Below are 16,246 nucleotides of genomic sequence, written 5' to 3' on the forward strand. Positions count from 1 at the left end.
CAAATAAGAACAGAAGCTCACTTCTAGCAACAATTTGCTAAATCTTCCATTTCTCAAGTATTCTTGTGTTACATTGAAATAAAAGCCAGCATTTGTGTTCAGAAAGGTTTAGATATCAGCTTCTCTTTTGCTCTTAATCTAACTTTTCATCAAGAAATTCATTAACTGAAGACTAAAATAAAAAATTAAAGCTGCAAGCAGTGATAAAAAAAAGAAATGGTCATACAGTATATAAAACAGGAAGTTACGTTAATACAATTGCAATGAAAGTAACAAAAACAATGCCATCTCCTTTTCAGGTTCAAAGAACACAAATTGTGTTATTTACATAAACTATTCATATTGCAAATACATTTTTTAACCAGGAAGGGAAGACGGACATGGATATGACCCATGTGATTTGCAATATCGCTATATATCGTATCGCAATACTTAGCATATCGTAGAATCACAATACTATCGTTTCGTGGCTTAAGTATTGCGATAGTATCGTATGGTGGAGAGCCTGGTGATTCCCACCCCTAGCACACAATGAACATCATTATGTTGTATTACAGCTGATTTTTATTCCATATTTTATTCCTCTATTTGATTCCATTGCAATGTAAATACTCTTACATTGTACCAGAGGTGGGACCAAGTCATTGTTTTGCAAGTCAGAGTCAAGTCTCAAGTCTTTGCGATCTAGTCCAAGTCAAGTCTCAAGTCAGGATGGGCAAGTTCAAGTCAAGTCCAAGTCCTAAACTTTGACAAAACGAGTCATAAACATGTCATTATGTGCTTTTCACCAAATGTAATGACATCGATCAACAGAACAATACTTAATAATCCAACTGCTCTTTATTAGTCACATTAATAATTTAATAATCAATTTTCTCTCTGCTGGTAAAGTAACGTGTTTTTTTCTAATTTAAGAGGGATCAGTAAGGTTAGGCTACCGTGAAGGTTTGATTCAGAAGGAGTTTAATGGCTAAGATCCCTGATGTTAAGGTGACCAGAATGTCAACATGTGTACAACATGTTATAAGGGACCCACAATCTATCTTTATGCAAGGGATAATGTGCAGCGAGGCGGTCTCTATGGGGAAAAGAACACCTGCATCTAGATCCCTCTGCAGTTGGTACTTTTAGTATATTTTGATGCTAATACTTTTGTACTTTTACTTCTAACATTTTTTAATGCAGGACTTTTTATTGTAACCGAGTATTACACTCTGGTACTTTTACTCAATCTAAACTTCTCCCACCTCTGACATTAAATCCTGAGTGCCAAAAAAAAAACCTGCTCTGAAGGTTATTTTCATTTGACAAATCCTGCACTCAGCTTTGCTTTCTCCAATATAATTGAAATGCAGCCAGATGCTGCTTATTTTTTCGGTTTTCTCTCATTTCTTGACTTTGTCCGACGCGCTTGCATTTAAATCCGGCTCCCGTCGCTCTGTGCAGCTGGCCTGTACCACTACACCTGCTGTGCCCCCCACCCTTCTTTCACATAATGGTATGATCCTAGTGTGTCCTCGCATATGATTGGCCGCATGGTGGCCCAGCTAAATAAAGTCCCGCCCCTGCTTGCAAGGATTCTCAGCAAGAGTTGCAGTGGCTGGAGATGCTGCTCTCCCCGACGGGAGTCTGCTCTTCTAGCGGCATCTCGGCGTGTTGGAGACCCCTGAATTAAATGATCAAGTCACCTCAAGTCAGAAGGCTCAAGTCCAAGTCAAGTCCCAAGTCATTGGTGTTCAAGTCCAAGTCGGGTCAAGTCCAAGTCAAGTGTTTTGTGATTTTGTCAAGTCGAGTCTCAAGTCATAAAATTGATGACTCGAGCCTGACTCGAGTCCAAGTCATGTGACTCGAGTCCACACCTCTGCATTGTCCTTTATATTTTTTATTATTTTTCTTGTTCTCTACCTGTGTTTTTAATTCTTGTTTTTATGCACCCCGACACCGATTGAAATTCCTCTTGCGTGTAAACCTACCTGGTAATAAACCTGATTCTGATTCTGCCGACTCCAGCTCCGTCGGGGGTCCAACTGGCACCAGATCCTTTCCCGTCGGGGTCCCTCACTCCTTTTCCCTCTCCTGTCGGCTCTTGCTCCCTGGTCCACTCCCGTCCCCCAGAGTTTCCCCACCGCTGCCTTCGCCCCTGTCTCAGACCCCCAGAGTTCCCCTGCTAGAAACTCTGCTAATGCTCAGCCTCTGCCTTGCCCCCCGGCCACCTGCCCCAGATTCCCTGCCCTGTTTTATGTATTTTGCATTACCTGGTCTGGTCCCCCTTTTGTATCGGCTTTTTAATAAAAGCTAGCCTTTTGATTGTTTCCCTATCCTCCTCCCCTTTCTTTGGACTGTGTTTGGGTCCCGCAGCCTTACCATCACCTGACAGTTCATGTTGGGTTGTCATGTACAGGCAACGGACAGTATTTAACCTGTTGAACCCCATCCCCCCGCCCCCGGGCGGAAAAACGCATCATCTGCAGGAAACAGCGTCTGAGGGCTTCTTAATATTTAATAAAGTATGAATGTTTTATATCCATGTCACGGGAAGAAACTCAGCTAACTGATATTTTTGAACCCACAAAGCTAGCGCTGAGCCTCTAAATTAGCCACAAGCGAAAAAATGCTAACGCATTACTGCACAGAAACTCACTCATAAGTCATAACACCCTTATTACTTATCGTAGCTGCACGTCCAACCCATCGATTAGCATCATGAGAAGACACAGAATCGATCGGTACCTACATTATCACTCCATGATAAGAACTTGCGACTTTATAAACAAAAATAGACATTAAAACATGTGGCACTAGGTAGCTAAAACGGCAAAATGGCTTTCCTTTGTCGTTGTCTGGTCAAAAGTGGTCTTCAATGGCATTCAAACGATAAAAAAACGCGGCTGAAGGTTAATTCATAGGTGTCTGTGTCCCTTTGAAATGATTTCTGATAATCCATAAGCAATAAACCGACTTTTCCTTTTTCAGATGTCAGAGTGAGAGATAGGTTCGCTCTGGCCAAAACTGAGTGCGCGACGCCCCCACTTTTTTTTGTTAACGTTTGTATGTGGAAATCCCCCTTCGATTCTATTATCTCCAACGGTTAAAAAGAGATGTCAATCACCAAAATCGACCAATGGGTTCCAAAGAAACGGCAAAAACGCCCATTTCCACCCAAATCACCTCAGAGGTGGAGTTTCTTTTACTAAACCTTTCTAAAAAGGTCAAATTTCACTTGTTTTGCATCAATCTTGATACAGGGTACTTATTATATGTTGTACTTTGGATTCCTAAAGCTTTTAACCTACTAACCCATCATCCAAGGGTGGTTTTTACTATCAGTAAAAAAGAATCTTTGGACGGACACTATAATTTACAGTTTTTTACTCAATCAATCAATCAATGTTTATTTATATAGCCCAATATCACAAATGTTACATTTGTCTCAGTGGACTTCACAGTTTGTACAGAATATCAGTATGACAATACGACACCCTCTGTCCTTAGACCCTCACATCGTACAAGGAAACACTTCCAGAGAAAACCCCACAGTTTAAAGGGAAAAATGGGAGAAACCTCAGGGAGAGCAACAGAGGAGGGATCCCTCTCCCAGGACGGACAGACGTGCAATAGATGCCGTGTGTAAATTGAAAAGATAATACATTTACAACATAGGTAGTCCAAATGTTTGGAAAATGCATGTGTGTATAATAGGAAGATGAATCCATGAGTATATCTATCCAGGACTTATGATCCAGGACCACAGCCACGACTCAAGATCCAGGACTCGCAATCCATGACACAGGACCGCAGGATCATCCATGACTCCGGATCCCGGCGTATATAGACACCAAAAGGAAAGAAATTTGGGGAAGCTGGGTTAATCGGAACATGAGAGTACACAGGTATAGACAGAGAGAAGGAAGAAGTAAGATGTCCCCCGACAAACTAAGCCTATATCAGCAAAACTAGGGGCTTTTTACTATTTTTACTATGTTCAATCTGAATTTTCTTTAAAATAAAAAACATCTATATTGATTTTGACTCTTCTACATCCAACTCACAGGTTTATCATTACTTTGAGAAAAAAGATTATTAATTTTCCCCTTTTAGAAGTGTAGTTATGGTCATTTGTTCTGGGAATGTCATTTTCTAGCCTGAGACCTGAAAAACAGGGATGGGGTTCAACAGGTTAAAGACTTAGTGTTCTGCATCTCTTTGCAAATCGAAGCAACCTGACCGCAGAGAGAACAGAATTATTTTTCATGCTTCTTTTCAGGAGTCAGTAAACATAGCAAAGGCGTTCTTTAACTATAGTGTGATTATGAGTGTGATGTGTCTGTTTCATGTTGGGTTGACACTTACAGAACAGGCATGTGAGTTTCTCACTTCTCAGTTTTCTGCATCTCTCTGCAAACAGAAGCAACCTGACTGCAGAGAGAACAGAGAAGAAACAAACCAAGAGAAAATATATGGCATTGTCCATGCTCTCTGATAATTAATTTGGTTCTCTTCATCCTGTTCAGTTAAACTGCCTCGTGGGTTCACAGGTTAATGCATTCCTGTTGCTGTTAGCTGGCAGTGAGGCATGTACATGTCCATCAAAGTGACCACGCCCTAATTTATGCAAAAGCTTTAAGGCTTAATATTAATTAAACAGATGAGTTGAGAAAAAATTCACCCCCCCCAATCCATATTCATGAAGGGGGGATCTAACTATACAGAGAATGTTTTTTTGAACCACAATGTAAACATGTTTATTTCTGCTGTAAAGTTGGGCATTTTAACATGGGGGTCTATGGACATTTTTCCCTTCTGCAGACTGCTCCTACTGGCCACTAGATGAACTGCAGTTTGAGGCACTTCCGTATTAGCGTCCCGGCTCTTCCCCAGAGTTTGCCGCTTGGGTAAAACACATTGTTTTCAAATAAATACATTCTTTGGGAACATGTCTGTGACTTCATCAGTGGAAAAAGTGTACAATCCAAAACATACCAAATGCCCAGGGTGAACGACTAAACATTGCGAGGTCCTGATTCAGTATCTGATGTTTCACTGTCCTCTCGTGGGGAATCTTAAGTGTGGCACATTCAGGCTTCATCACTCCATTGTCTGCTTTAAAGGGCCAGTTCACCCAAAGTACAAACATACTAATCTTAACAGTGGAAATGTTTAATCAAAAAGAAAGGATATAATAGAAATAATATGGGAGAAAAGTGTTTATACACACATAAAATAAATGTATATGTCAGGGTGGGGGTGGTTTACACCAGTAAAATACGGCTATTCACTATAACCCAGTGGTAGAAGCATGAAACTGCAACTAGATCAACTAATGCTTATTCCTCTGAAACACCCAGTGTAATATAAATAGCTAAACGTATCTTGTGATTATAAAAAATGTTTATTAGAATATTGAAAACAGTACACACATTTTACATCTAACCTGGGGAGTTGTTGAATACTGTACGTTAGCGTTAAGGAGCAGCGTCGTTACAGATGGGTCCTAGAATTAATTGTATTTTGTTTTTGATTGTGATGTTTAGCAGGTACACTTTTTCATTTTTTATTTGGGGGTATCAATCCATACCTTCTTCATGTTCACTAAGTTTCTTTAACATGGTCATTTATATTATATGGATATATGGATGTGCCATATTTCAAGGCATTCCATCCAATTAGTTGCGACATTTCAGATGAAAGGTGAAGTAATCATAAAAATCATTAGGGTTTACATATCTGTACCAAATGATATAACAATCCATTTAAAGGGTTAGGGCAAAATAAAACCAACATTTCAGAAGAACGTATTTCAGTCAGTACAAGAACAACATGAATACATATTGTCCAGTGAAATGAAAGGTATGTACATAAGCCGGTTAGCTATTAATTTTTTTTTAAACAATGTAACACAAGTTATATTTAAAAAGCAGGCCATATAGTCTTGAAATACTTGAAATGAATAACAGCTTACCCATTCAGAGTAAAACAAAAAGAAAAGCTGAACACTTAATATAATACAATTTAAGTTTCTCTAAGATATTAAATTGTCTCTATGGCACATTCTTGGAGAGGCTCATCCTGAGAAATATGTTTGAGAAATGTATATTAACCTGCGTAAATACATTATTGATTAGGAACAGAAGTATCACAGTTCAAATGCAAAGCCTGCTGTGTTCAGTGGATTTTGGTGATCACGCTGTACAATTCAGCTGGGTCCTCTGGTCTGCTCCTGAGAAATACATGATAATATCTCTTAATGACAATAGGCATACAAAATCAGTGAATATATTTCAAAGTTATGACATGGGGTAATGTTCCTGTGTGAGGAGCTGCTCACCTCGGGGCACGACTTTTGAACTTGACGGCAGCGTACTCCGTTGCTTCCTGTTGCTCCGTGTGTCCGAGGTGTTGACCTGCTCTCATGTTGGAGTAAAGAGGTTCTGCTCGGTTGTTGGAGAAGTGGACGGTGGCATACTGAAGGTCATCCTGCTGCTCCCGCTGTCCCTGATCCGGTAGAGGCTGCCGGGTTAAAAACACTTTTAGCTACACATTTTTACAAAATAATAGGTATTTATTTCACAGAGGAATTCATCCAGACAGAAAAAGGCCAAAGCAACAGCAGCTGTGGTAATGGTGGAGACATGTCCCTTCTTCATCAACATGATGTTGTTTGACAGAAAAGATTAAAGGGCAAAAAGTAGGAACACTTTGGAATGTACAAAGAATGTATTTACATCCAAGAAAGAGTTGAAGAGATTGTGAGATGAACATGTTTATTTTATGACTAATTTATGACATGTATCTCATCTCACCTCTCCCCTGTTGCCTGGTCTCTCCCCGGGCTCAGACGAGTCTCTGGAAGCCCTCTTTTTTCTGGTTAGCAGATTATATAAAAAATAAATGATCAAAAGTTTTAGTTCTGACAAATTCATTTTCAATGATTTACCAAACAATGATTAAGATGATCAGATCTGCTCACCTGATCGACAGGAAGAAAGAGAGAGAAATGACAGCCAGGAGAACAACAGGGATTGATACAAAAGGTAGTAGATTCTGTGATCCTGAGAAACAGAGATCAACGGAGAACAGACAGTTAATACAGCAATGTTTCTCTAATGGGGATATGCGTATGCAGAGTGGTGCTTTGGAGTACTGCAGGGGGTGTGTGAGGTTTATTTTTCTTGAATGATAAATGTTACATACAAAATGTATTCAAAACTGTTAATAAAAAACATTTTATATTCAATGTCAGAGTGCTGCAACAAATGCAGATGTGAAAACAAGCACGCTTTGTGGTTGTAGCTGAATGCATACAATGTACCTGTCACAACAATCTGATGTAAGGTGGAGTTACTACGTCCTAACTTGTTCTGGGCTCCACAGGAATAACTCCCACTGTGTTCAGCTCTGAAGTCAGTGATGGTGAAGATCTGTCCTGAAGCTTTTGGAGAGTCTTCATCCTCCTTGTACCAGGTGTAGTTAGCTGCTGGGTTAGCATCACTGCTACAGGTCAGAGTCACTGAACTGCCCTCCTCTATCTCAGCAGAGGGACTCACTGACACAGAGGGAGACTTTGGAGCATCTGGAGATTCAGAGAGACCCGGGTCATTCACAACAGGATGTGATGTATGTTTCAAATGTTAAGATGGCTTTGTCACATGTTGCATTTTTGAGTTATGGCCTGCACTTTGTGGAGCAACACTTTCCAATACTATAATTTATTGTTAAATATACAACACCAAATGAATATGAAACTATTTATTTCATTGTTGTCAACAAATAAAGAGTCACAAGTGACCCAGGAACTCTCCGGCTACATGGCATGCATCCCTTACTGCTGGGTCGCTGTCTCATCAGAACTGCTGATGTTTTATACTCACACTGGACATCTACAGAGAGAGAAGAAGACTTGATCTCTCCATATTGATTATCAGACTTGCAGTAGTAGATCCCTCTGTCCTCAGACCTGATGGAGGGGAAATTATAACTTCCTCCTGCTCCCTGAAACACTTTTTTAGTATCCTTGTACCAGGTGTATTTAGCTGCTGGGTTAGCATCACTGCTACAGGTCAGAGTCACTGAACTGCCCTCCTCTATCTCAGCAGAGGGACTCACTGACACAGAGGGGAGCTTTGGACCATCTAGAGGAAATAAAAATAAATTAACAAAAATGAGTAAAAATATATTGTGTTGATAGAGCTAAAGAAAGCAATTATGTTGTATATATATATTTAGTTTTCTGTATTACTGCTGGTTTGAATACCCTGAACATACGTGCAGATTTGGGAGCCAATTATAAACAAAACTTCATTTACTGTAGCTGCTCTCCATCTCATTGACCAACAGCAGCACACTGTGAACAAAGTAGTCATTGGTTGAATGATGCTTTTTAAATCATCTGGGTTTTACTCACATTTCACATCAATAGAGATGGATTCAGATTTTATACTCCCAACCAGATTCTCAGCTCTGCAGTAATACTCTCCAGAGTCAGAGGACTGGATGGAGCTGAAGACAAGCTTTGGTCCTTCATTGACAGAAGAAAGGTGTGCATTTTGATCTTTCCACCAGGTGTATGTAGCTGCTGGGTTAGCATCACTGCTACAGGTCAGAGTCACTGAACTGCCCTCCTCTACCTCAGCAGAGGGACTCACTGACACAGAGGGGAGCTTTGGACCGTCTGTGGGAGAAAACATAATCACATTTAATTTCAAAATGAGTTTTCACAGTGGAAGTTAATTTGTAATTAATAATAGTTCGTTAGAAAGTGGCAGGTGGAACTTGATTTACTTTTGTATTAAAAACCGACGAAGAAGAGTTAATATATTGTTGAATGATTAATATTGTTTTTATTTATGAATATTTTCTCCTTGACTAAAACTCATGGTGAATGTAAACACATGCAGCTTTGACTTTGACCAGAGGTTGGAGCCTTTATTTAGGATTTGCATAAAGGTAAGCTTCAGGTAATAAGAATCATGTGTGTGTGGAGAGCAAACCGTTTTTTGACTGCTTGACGTTTTGCTGAAAGACAACTGGCATTGTGTTCATAATACTTAAGCATACATGCGATTCAGTCAACAAAACATTACTATCAAAAGATAATCAGTGCACACATTGAACACTACACATATTTAGAAGGAGAGCGATAATCTTCATGTCATTTAACACATTTTTCCTTTTTTATTCTGTAGACTGCAGCTGTTATTGTTGACATATATCTTATTATCTATATTTTAAATCAAACTGAACAAAATCTAAAGCCCATAAACATCATGTAATAGAATTCAGAAGACACAGGAAATGAAGACACTGAACCGGGATCTTTGGAGACTGACAGGTCCGCTGGCGACCTCTGGTGGGTAAATAATAAAAAACGAGTGCAATCATTTAATGTCAGTGAAAGACTTTGAGTAAACTCACACACTGAAGGAGAGGGGAAGTCTTCATATCCCTTCAAAGCACAGGCATAACTGTCTGCTGAATCATATCTGAAGTATGCATACTCATTTGTCTTTTCCTTGACTTCCTGTCTGTTCTTGAACCAGATGTAGGAAGTATGACCAGATGAACAATTGCTGAGACACTGAAGGTAGGTAGATGATCCTAATCTGGCCGCCTGCACCTGGAGATCTGAATAAAAGGTAGAAATATTAAAAAAAAGATCAATCATGTTTATGTTTAGAAATTAACATAAAATGTTAAATGTTTGAGGACATTTTCAGATACCTGTGACGGACAAAGTGACTGTAGGACCCGAGTATGCATCTCGGGTTGTTTTGATCCTGAACTTGTACTCAGCTGAGTCTCTCTCTCTCAGGTTTCTGATTCTCAGAGTGCAGGTGCTGTTTTCACAGAGATTCTCTACACGACCTGAATACTCTGAGTCTGTGGTCAGATCTACAGGTTCACCATCTTTCTGTTTAAACCAGAATGTTTTCTCTACTGTGTTTTCACCTTCATCCCATGTGGATGGGTATGTGAAGCTGCATCTTATCTCCTCTGTTGATCCTTTCACTGCACAGATCTCAGTAGAAGAGTAAGCCACTCCCCAGCCATCCTGACCCTGAACCACTGAAACACAGAGCACACCAGAAACTAGAATCAAAGTTAATTAAGTTAACAATTAGCAATGGACACAAAGTGGATACAATTATGAAAATAGATTTGGGGTAAATGTAACCAGGAGAAGCTTTTACATCTCCGAGTATCAGCAGTTATTATCATAACATCTAACTATAACTATAGCTGAACTGAAAATGAGAATTGTACGAGATATTTATCAGAGTTTATCATTGGAGGGCTGCAGGAATACCTAAGGATAGAATATCAATCAATCAATCAATGTTTATTTATAGAGCCCAATATCACAAATGTTACATTTGTCTCAGTGGACTTCACAGTTTGTACAGAATATCAGTATGACAATACGACACCCTCTGTCCTTAGACCCTCACATCGTACAAGGAAAAACTTCCAGAGAAAACCCCAGAGTTTAAAGGGAAAAATGGGAGAAACCTCAGGGAGAGCAACAGAGGAGGGATCCCTCTCCCAGGACGGACAGACGTGCAATAGATGCCGTGTGTAAATTGAAAAGATAATACATTTGCAACATAGGTAGTCCAAATGTTTTGAAATGCATGTGTGTATAATAAGAAGATGAATCCACGAGGATATCCATCCAGGACTTATGATCCAGGACCGCAGCCACGACTCAAGATCCAGGACTCGCAATCCATGACAGATAGAGGAGGTACATGTTGCGTGTGGGAAAGAGAAACTCCTTCTGAAGGGAACACATGGATTTGAGCCTTTGCAGACCATTGACATGCACACAAACCTATAGAACACACTGCAGGGAACAGAAGACCCCTTTCCTTTTGAATTGACATCATCAATGCATGTTCAGGGATCATATTAATTATACAGGCCTTTGCTTTTCTTGTTCAGTTTCCTCCTTGTTCACTCTGTGTTCAGGGTGCTGAGGACTTACGTGTTCAAAGTAAATGTAAATGCAGAACACTGAGTGAGCTGCTTCTCTCTGATATACAGATAAGACAAAAGCTGAGGACTGCAATCAACTCAGAGTGAGGAAATAAAACACTGATGTCAGAGATTAGAGAATGAACGAACAGCATGTTGTGCAGAGGTATGGCGACATAAGGGAGGTTGAGAGACAGGACGTAATGTCTTAAGGAATTTGAACTCAGTTAATTCATGCAAAATACAACAGAAAAGTGCATCGACCAACACAGGGAAAGATCTTCCCAATATCCATTACAAGTGTCACAAAAAAACTGAACATTTCTCGGTGTTTCCAAATTCTATACACAATTTAATTGATTTGCTTTTGGGAAGTTTGAATTTCACAAAACTCAGATCTACTCATTTACACACATGATTTCCTTTGAATGTAAGTGTAGATGTACAGTACCTGACACAGAGAGCAGGAAGACAACTAATCCACTCGCTGCTGCAGTTAGACTCATAGCTGCTCCTCTCATCTCTGTGAGACTATAAAACATGTCAGATTAAATAATGTTCACAGGAGGTATACAGAATCATTACATCAATAAACTGTTTCTACTCACAGTGAAGGAGGAACCATGTGTTCAAAGATGCCTTGCCTCTGAAGCAATGAGCAGAAGACGGATATCAGGCTGGTTAACAACCACATTTCCTTCCTCTTTAGATAATTAAAATGCATGATGAGCCAAATGCCAGTAACACCCATCACATAGGAAAGTTGGGTTTGTCTTGCACGCTCAAAACATAACGAAACAGACTAAAGTCACAAGAAAAAACACTTTCTGCCGATATTCCACTAACACCAGAAAAGAGCATTCAAATTAAGAACAGAATAAAAGTTCATCTCTCTGAGCACTGAGGAAGTCACACAGTCTGCAGGTGTAGTGAAGGAACAGGAAGGAATTGACCTGTGAACCCACGAGGCAGTTTAACTGAACAGGATGAAGAGAACTGTATTAATTATAAGAGAGAATGGAAAATTACATTTTTTATTCTTGGTATTTCTTATCTCTGTGGTCAGGTTGCATTTGCTTGCAGAGAAATGCAGAACTTGGAGACGTGGGAAACGTACATGCCTCTCATGAACCACTCTCACATGGACTGGAAGGACAGACAATGTTTGATATGATGTTGATTAATACACAATAGTTTAAATTACTTTGGCTTGTTTAGGTGGATCAGTTAGAAAAGCAGTGTGCAGAGGTGTCTTAAGTTTGACAGAAACTTTTAAGTGAATACAAAATGTACCTCAGAGCATGCAGCTAAATCACTTACTATCTGCATGTTTAGATACCACTGGAGGTAAGAGAGGAAATAAGTATGTTTGTAGTTTAGGTGTCCTGACCCTTTAAAGCAGACAGTGGAGGGAGCTCTCTGGGTGATGAAGACTGAATGTGTCATACTTAAGATCCCCCACTAGAGGACAGTGAAACATCAGAAACTGAATCAGGACGCTGGAACAACATTTTAGATCCATCAAGACTGCAGCATAGATTGTAGCTTAACCTTAAGTATTTCCGTCAGTGACGAGCAGGACTGTGGCTGTGCGCTGGTCACACACTCTACTCACTCAGTAAAGAGGCATTCAATATTTAAGTCTGCCTGTTTTCACCTTGTTGGCAAATAATGGAATTCATTATTTTTTCATCTGTTTGCAGTGTTTTCTTACACTATTTGATCATCACATGTTATGGCATTAGTATGGACAAGAGTTGTGGTGAGTCTCTTTTATTCACGAAAACATTAACAGAACAAGAAAAATATAAACACGTGAAATGCAGAACATAGAGAAGATTAATTGCAACAGGTGGAAACAACGAAGCAAGATAATCAGTTGTAACCAGCTCTGGAAGTCTTTTTTGAAAAAATCTTCACCAATTTGACAAAATGTGCAGCATTGAGCTGCAAATACTCAAAGGACAACAAATGAAACTGTTTCCAGGGGACACTAAAAAGTGCTGTGTCAAGAACCCCCTCAACAAGGTTTTGAAACATTATCTTAACAATATACAAAACATGTAGTTGGACAAAGTGGGCTCAGGCAAAACATATGAAAAGGTCACTGTTGCTAGAAACCATAACTACGTACTACGTACATACTAAGCACAAAAACGGGAGAGACGAAAAACTGCGACACCGTTGGCAGAAGGAAGAATGGAGAGAAATATGTGGAAATAATACCATAAATAAAATGTTACCTCTAATTTATCATATATGAAGAATTCCTTTTCAAACATTGATTAAAGCCAATCTTAAAATGATTAAACAAACGCCTGTTTGAGACTCCTCAGTGCACACAAAAACATAACTTAGAGAAATAAATAAATATGGATATGTTATTTAAAACCACCTCAAATATGTTGTGTTAATGTTATGAAATGTTTTTTCATAAATGATGCGGTAAGCAGGAGGACAGAATTACGTCTAAACTGACGCCGTTTTGTATTTCTATAGGTTGTAGATACGAGCACGGTTTTATATACTTTCACGTTTAATCGTGTTTTATGCCGTTTGCCGAGACTTGATAAGTCACTCGTAAAACACAGGAGGTATGGAAGCTAAGAACACCATGTGGTCAATTGTACAGCTAATATAACACAACACATTGTATTTCCTTTAACTGGTGGATTATGGATAGTTGCTGATCGAAAGCTGGAACACAAACTACCAAATACAAACAAATAATTCAGATCCAGTCGTCATGACTCCACTCCGGAGGTATCCCCCGATCATTTCTTAGAGTTTCTCATCAAGGGGGGGTCTCCTGTCCCCGGTACAAACACACTGCCTGAGGAAGGCTATGTGTATTCTTTCTGTCATTAACCTTTTTCGGACCACTTATTTATTTATTTTGGTGACGATCCGACCTCCATGCTGTCAGTCAAAATGAATGAATGAAAAGGCGTTTCTTTGACTATTTATAGGCAAATATGGGCGTTACGTGAAGCCCGCAAAAGCTGCACCGCATTTCGAGTCGATTGTGATTTATAAGGGAAACCGGAGTAGGAAGTGCTGTACGCACTTTCCTCACCGGTACGCAATGTTCGGTGAATCGGAAAATGTATTGACCTATTTTTCGGATTTCTACTACGTAAGCAACCTTCCCACGTGAATCCTACGCACGGCGTTATACCGTATATGAGGCCCCTGGTGTTACTGACTCTGTGTGCTGTCGGGACAAATGGGCACGAAGGGCATTACATGTTTTAAACGAACAAGGGCAATCTGTATAAAGACAAAGGACTGAGTGGCAGCGGCCAACATTTACATGTTTTAGCCTTTAGTGCTTTAACAATCCTATCCTTTTGTTCGATTTAAAGCTACATATTTTGCACACCCATCTGGTGGAATCTGAAAAAAACACAAATAAATTAAATCTTTAAACCTCTTGAAACTAAAACATCTTACAAAAACATTTATATGTCAACTTAAACTTCTAACAGTACTGAGTTGATCAACTTACTCTGCATTAGCTGTCGAAGACGAAATTGCTAAATGACTCAATTTCCCTTGGTAACCTGTGAAATATATAGAAAGTACATTAGAAATTAATTATGTAAATTACAGAACCTATGTCTTGCAATTTATTGCTTAAATATGAACACAACAATATACATTCAGAGCAATTTTTCTCATGTGAAATGTAATTCAAAAAATAATTCTATCACACATGTATACATAGAACTTGTCACTGCATTCAAGGCTAATCAATACGCAAAGAAAAAATAACTTAACAATAATACTTTTATCCAAAATACAAACTTTCAATACTATGACAGACCTCAGGTTCTTCATAACTGCTTTATCCATAGCTTCTTAACCTCATTGTGTTTTTTCAATTTTAGTAAAGGTATCACTACATTTTAATAGACAGGATGCATTACTAAACTGGACCCTTTATCACAACTGTGAACATCTGGCTCATAGCCATTTATAAAAGTAGTTTGTCAAAGGACACATTACAAAAAAGCTGGAACATTATCTGTGATCATTTATTCTGGAAATATGTCCTTACACATATAGTCTTAAGTTGAAATAATACACTGTCAACACCACTTTGCTGCTCAGAGTTGACACGCTGGCACATATGCATTTCTAATAATTGTGTTTTTTAATTATAAACACGAAATGGTGAGATACAGCCTGGTGAAGTGGTCTGTGGCTACAGAGTATTTTTTACTATAATTTTCTTTGTGTTGTACCAAAGCACAAAAGATACGTGATTAAATATCATGCTAAACATTATACATTTAAGACGATTAACTGTCAGTAGCACTTGTCCATCTATTTTATTCATAGATCTGAGGTTGTAAGAGTCACAAACTGGAGCAAATCTGGCTCATATGTGCAGTGGAAGCTTTCCTAAGATGGCTTTATACATTAATAAAAACCAATGCTGCATCCTGCGCATAGTAAGAGGACCATCCAGTTAGGCTATACAGTTTGCAATGATGAGTCCTATAGGGTGCATTTGATATATAACGCAGTGCAGCATGGTAGAGTGGGTCAAGTTTGGCCAAAAGAGTGGGACAGGCAAATCTATAAATGGTATCACCGTAGTCCAGCTGGGACAGGAATAAGCCAGAGACCAACCTTTTACGGGATGAAGTGGAAAAACAACATTTAAGTCTGTAAAGGAAGCCAAGAGTGAATTTCAATTTATTTGTTAGAACTTCAATATGGTGTTTGAAGTTCAGATTACTGTCCAACCAAAATCCAAGATATTTGTAGGTATCGACAAACTCAACTCATCAAGGGTGTCAATGGAGAGAAGAGAGGACGCTGACTTGGGAGCAAAAAGCATTGCTTTGTTTTTTTTTACTGTTTCCACAAATTTCACAATTTGGGATGAATTAAATATCCATCTATCCATCTACCTATCTATCAGTCTATCCATCTATATATCTATCTATCCATCCATCCATCCATCCATCCATCCATCCATCCTTTCATCCATCCATTCATCCATCCACCCACAAATTGTGAAATGTGTGGAAACAAGTATAAACATAATAACATTAAATACAAATGAAAGCAATAGACAGGAATATATGCATATACAGTAGAAAGGACACGATGAATATTATAACATTGAATGTTGCCTTTCTGTGAAGGCTAACCTAAATACGGTGCTTTTCCACAGAATACCTTACCACTGCACTGGTAAGGTAAAACTAGGCCGATTAATAAGATGTGAAGTACTTTGAAACTTTGACCCGCTTGACTGAAT

At 39.1% G+C, this 16,246-nt stretch overlaps 1 protein-coding gene across 1 annotated transcript in view; it reads right to left on the bottom strand.

Annotated features, from left to right (window-relative positions):
- Positions 1 to 5,141: 5,141 nt before the first annotated feature.
- LOC307040802 (uncharacterized protein) overlaps positions 5,142 to 16,246 on the bottom strand; it is a 116,441-nt gene continuing 105,336 nt past the window's right edge. Inside the window, exons 17-21 of the mRNA XM_079683912.1 lie at positions 7,310 to 7,570; positions 6,968 to 7,049; positions 6,801 to 6,861; positions 6,326 to 6,507; positions 5,142 to 6,217 (exon numbers count right to left, since the gene is read on the bottom strand). Coding sequence (XP_079540038.1) covers positions 6,163 to 6,217; positions 6,326 to 6,507; positions 6,801 to 6,861; positions 6,968 to 7,049; positions 7,310 to 7,570 — 641 coding nt within the window. The 3' untranslated portion in view covers positions 5,142 to 6,162. The remainder of the gene's footprint in view (positions 6,218 to 6,325; positions 6,508 to 6,800; positions 6,862 to 6,967; positions 7,050 to 7,309; positions 7,571 to 16,246) is intronic.

Source organism: Notothenia rossii (assembly GCF_949606895.1).
Source record: "Notothenia rossii genome assembly, chromosome: 1".
NCBI classification, from domain to species: Eukaryota; Metazoa; Chordata; class Actinopteri; order Perciformes; family Nototheniidae; genus Notothenia; species Notothenia rossii.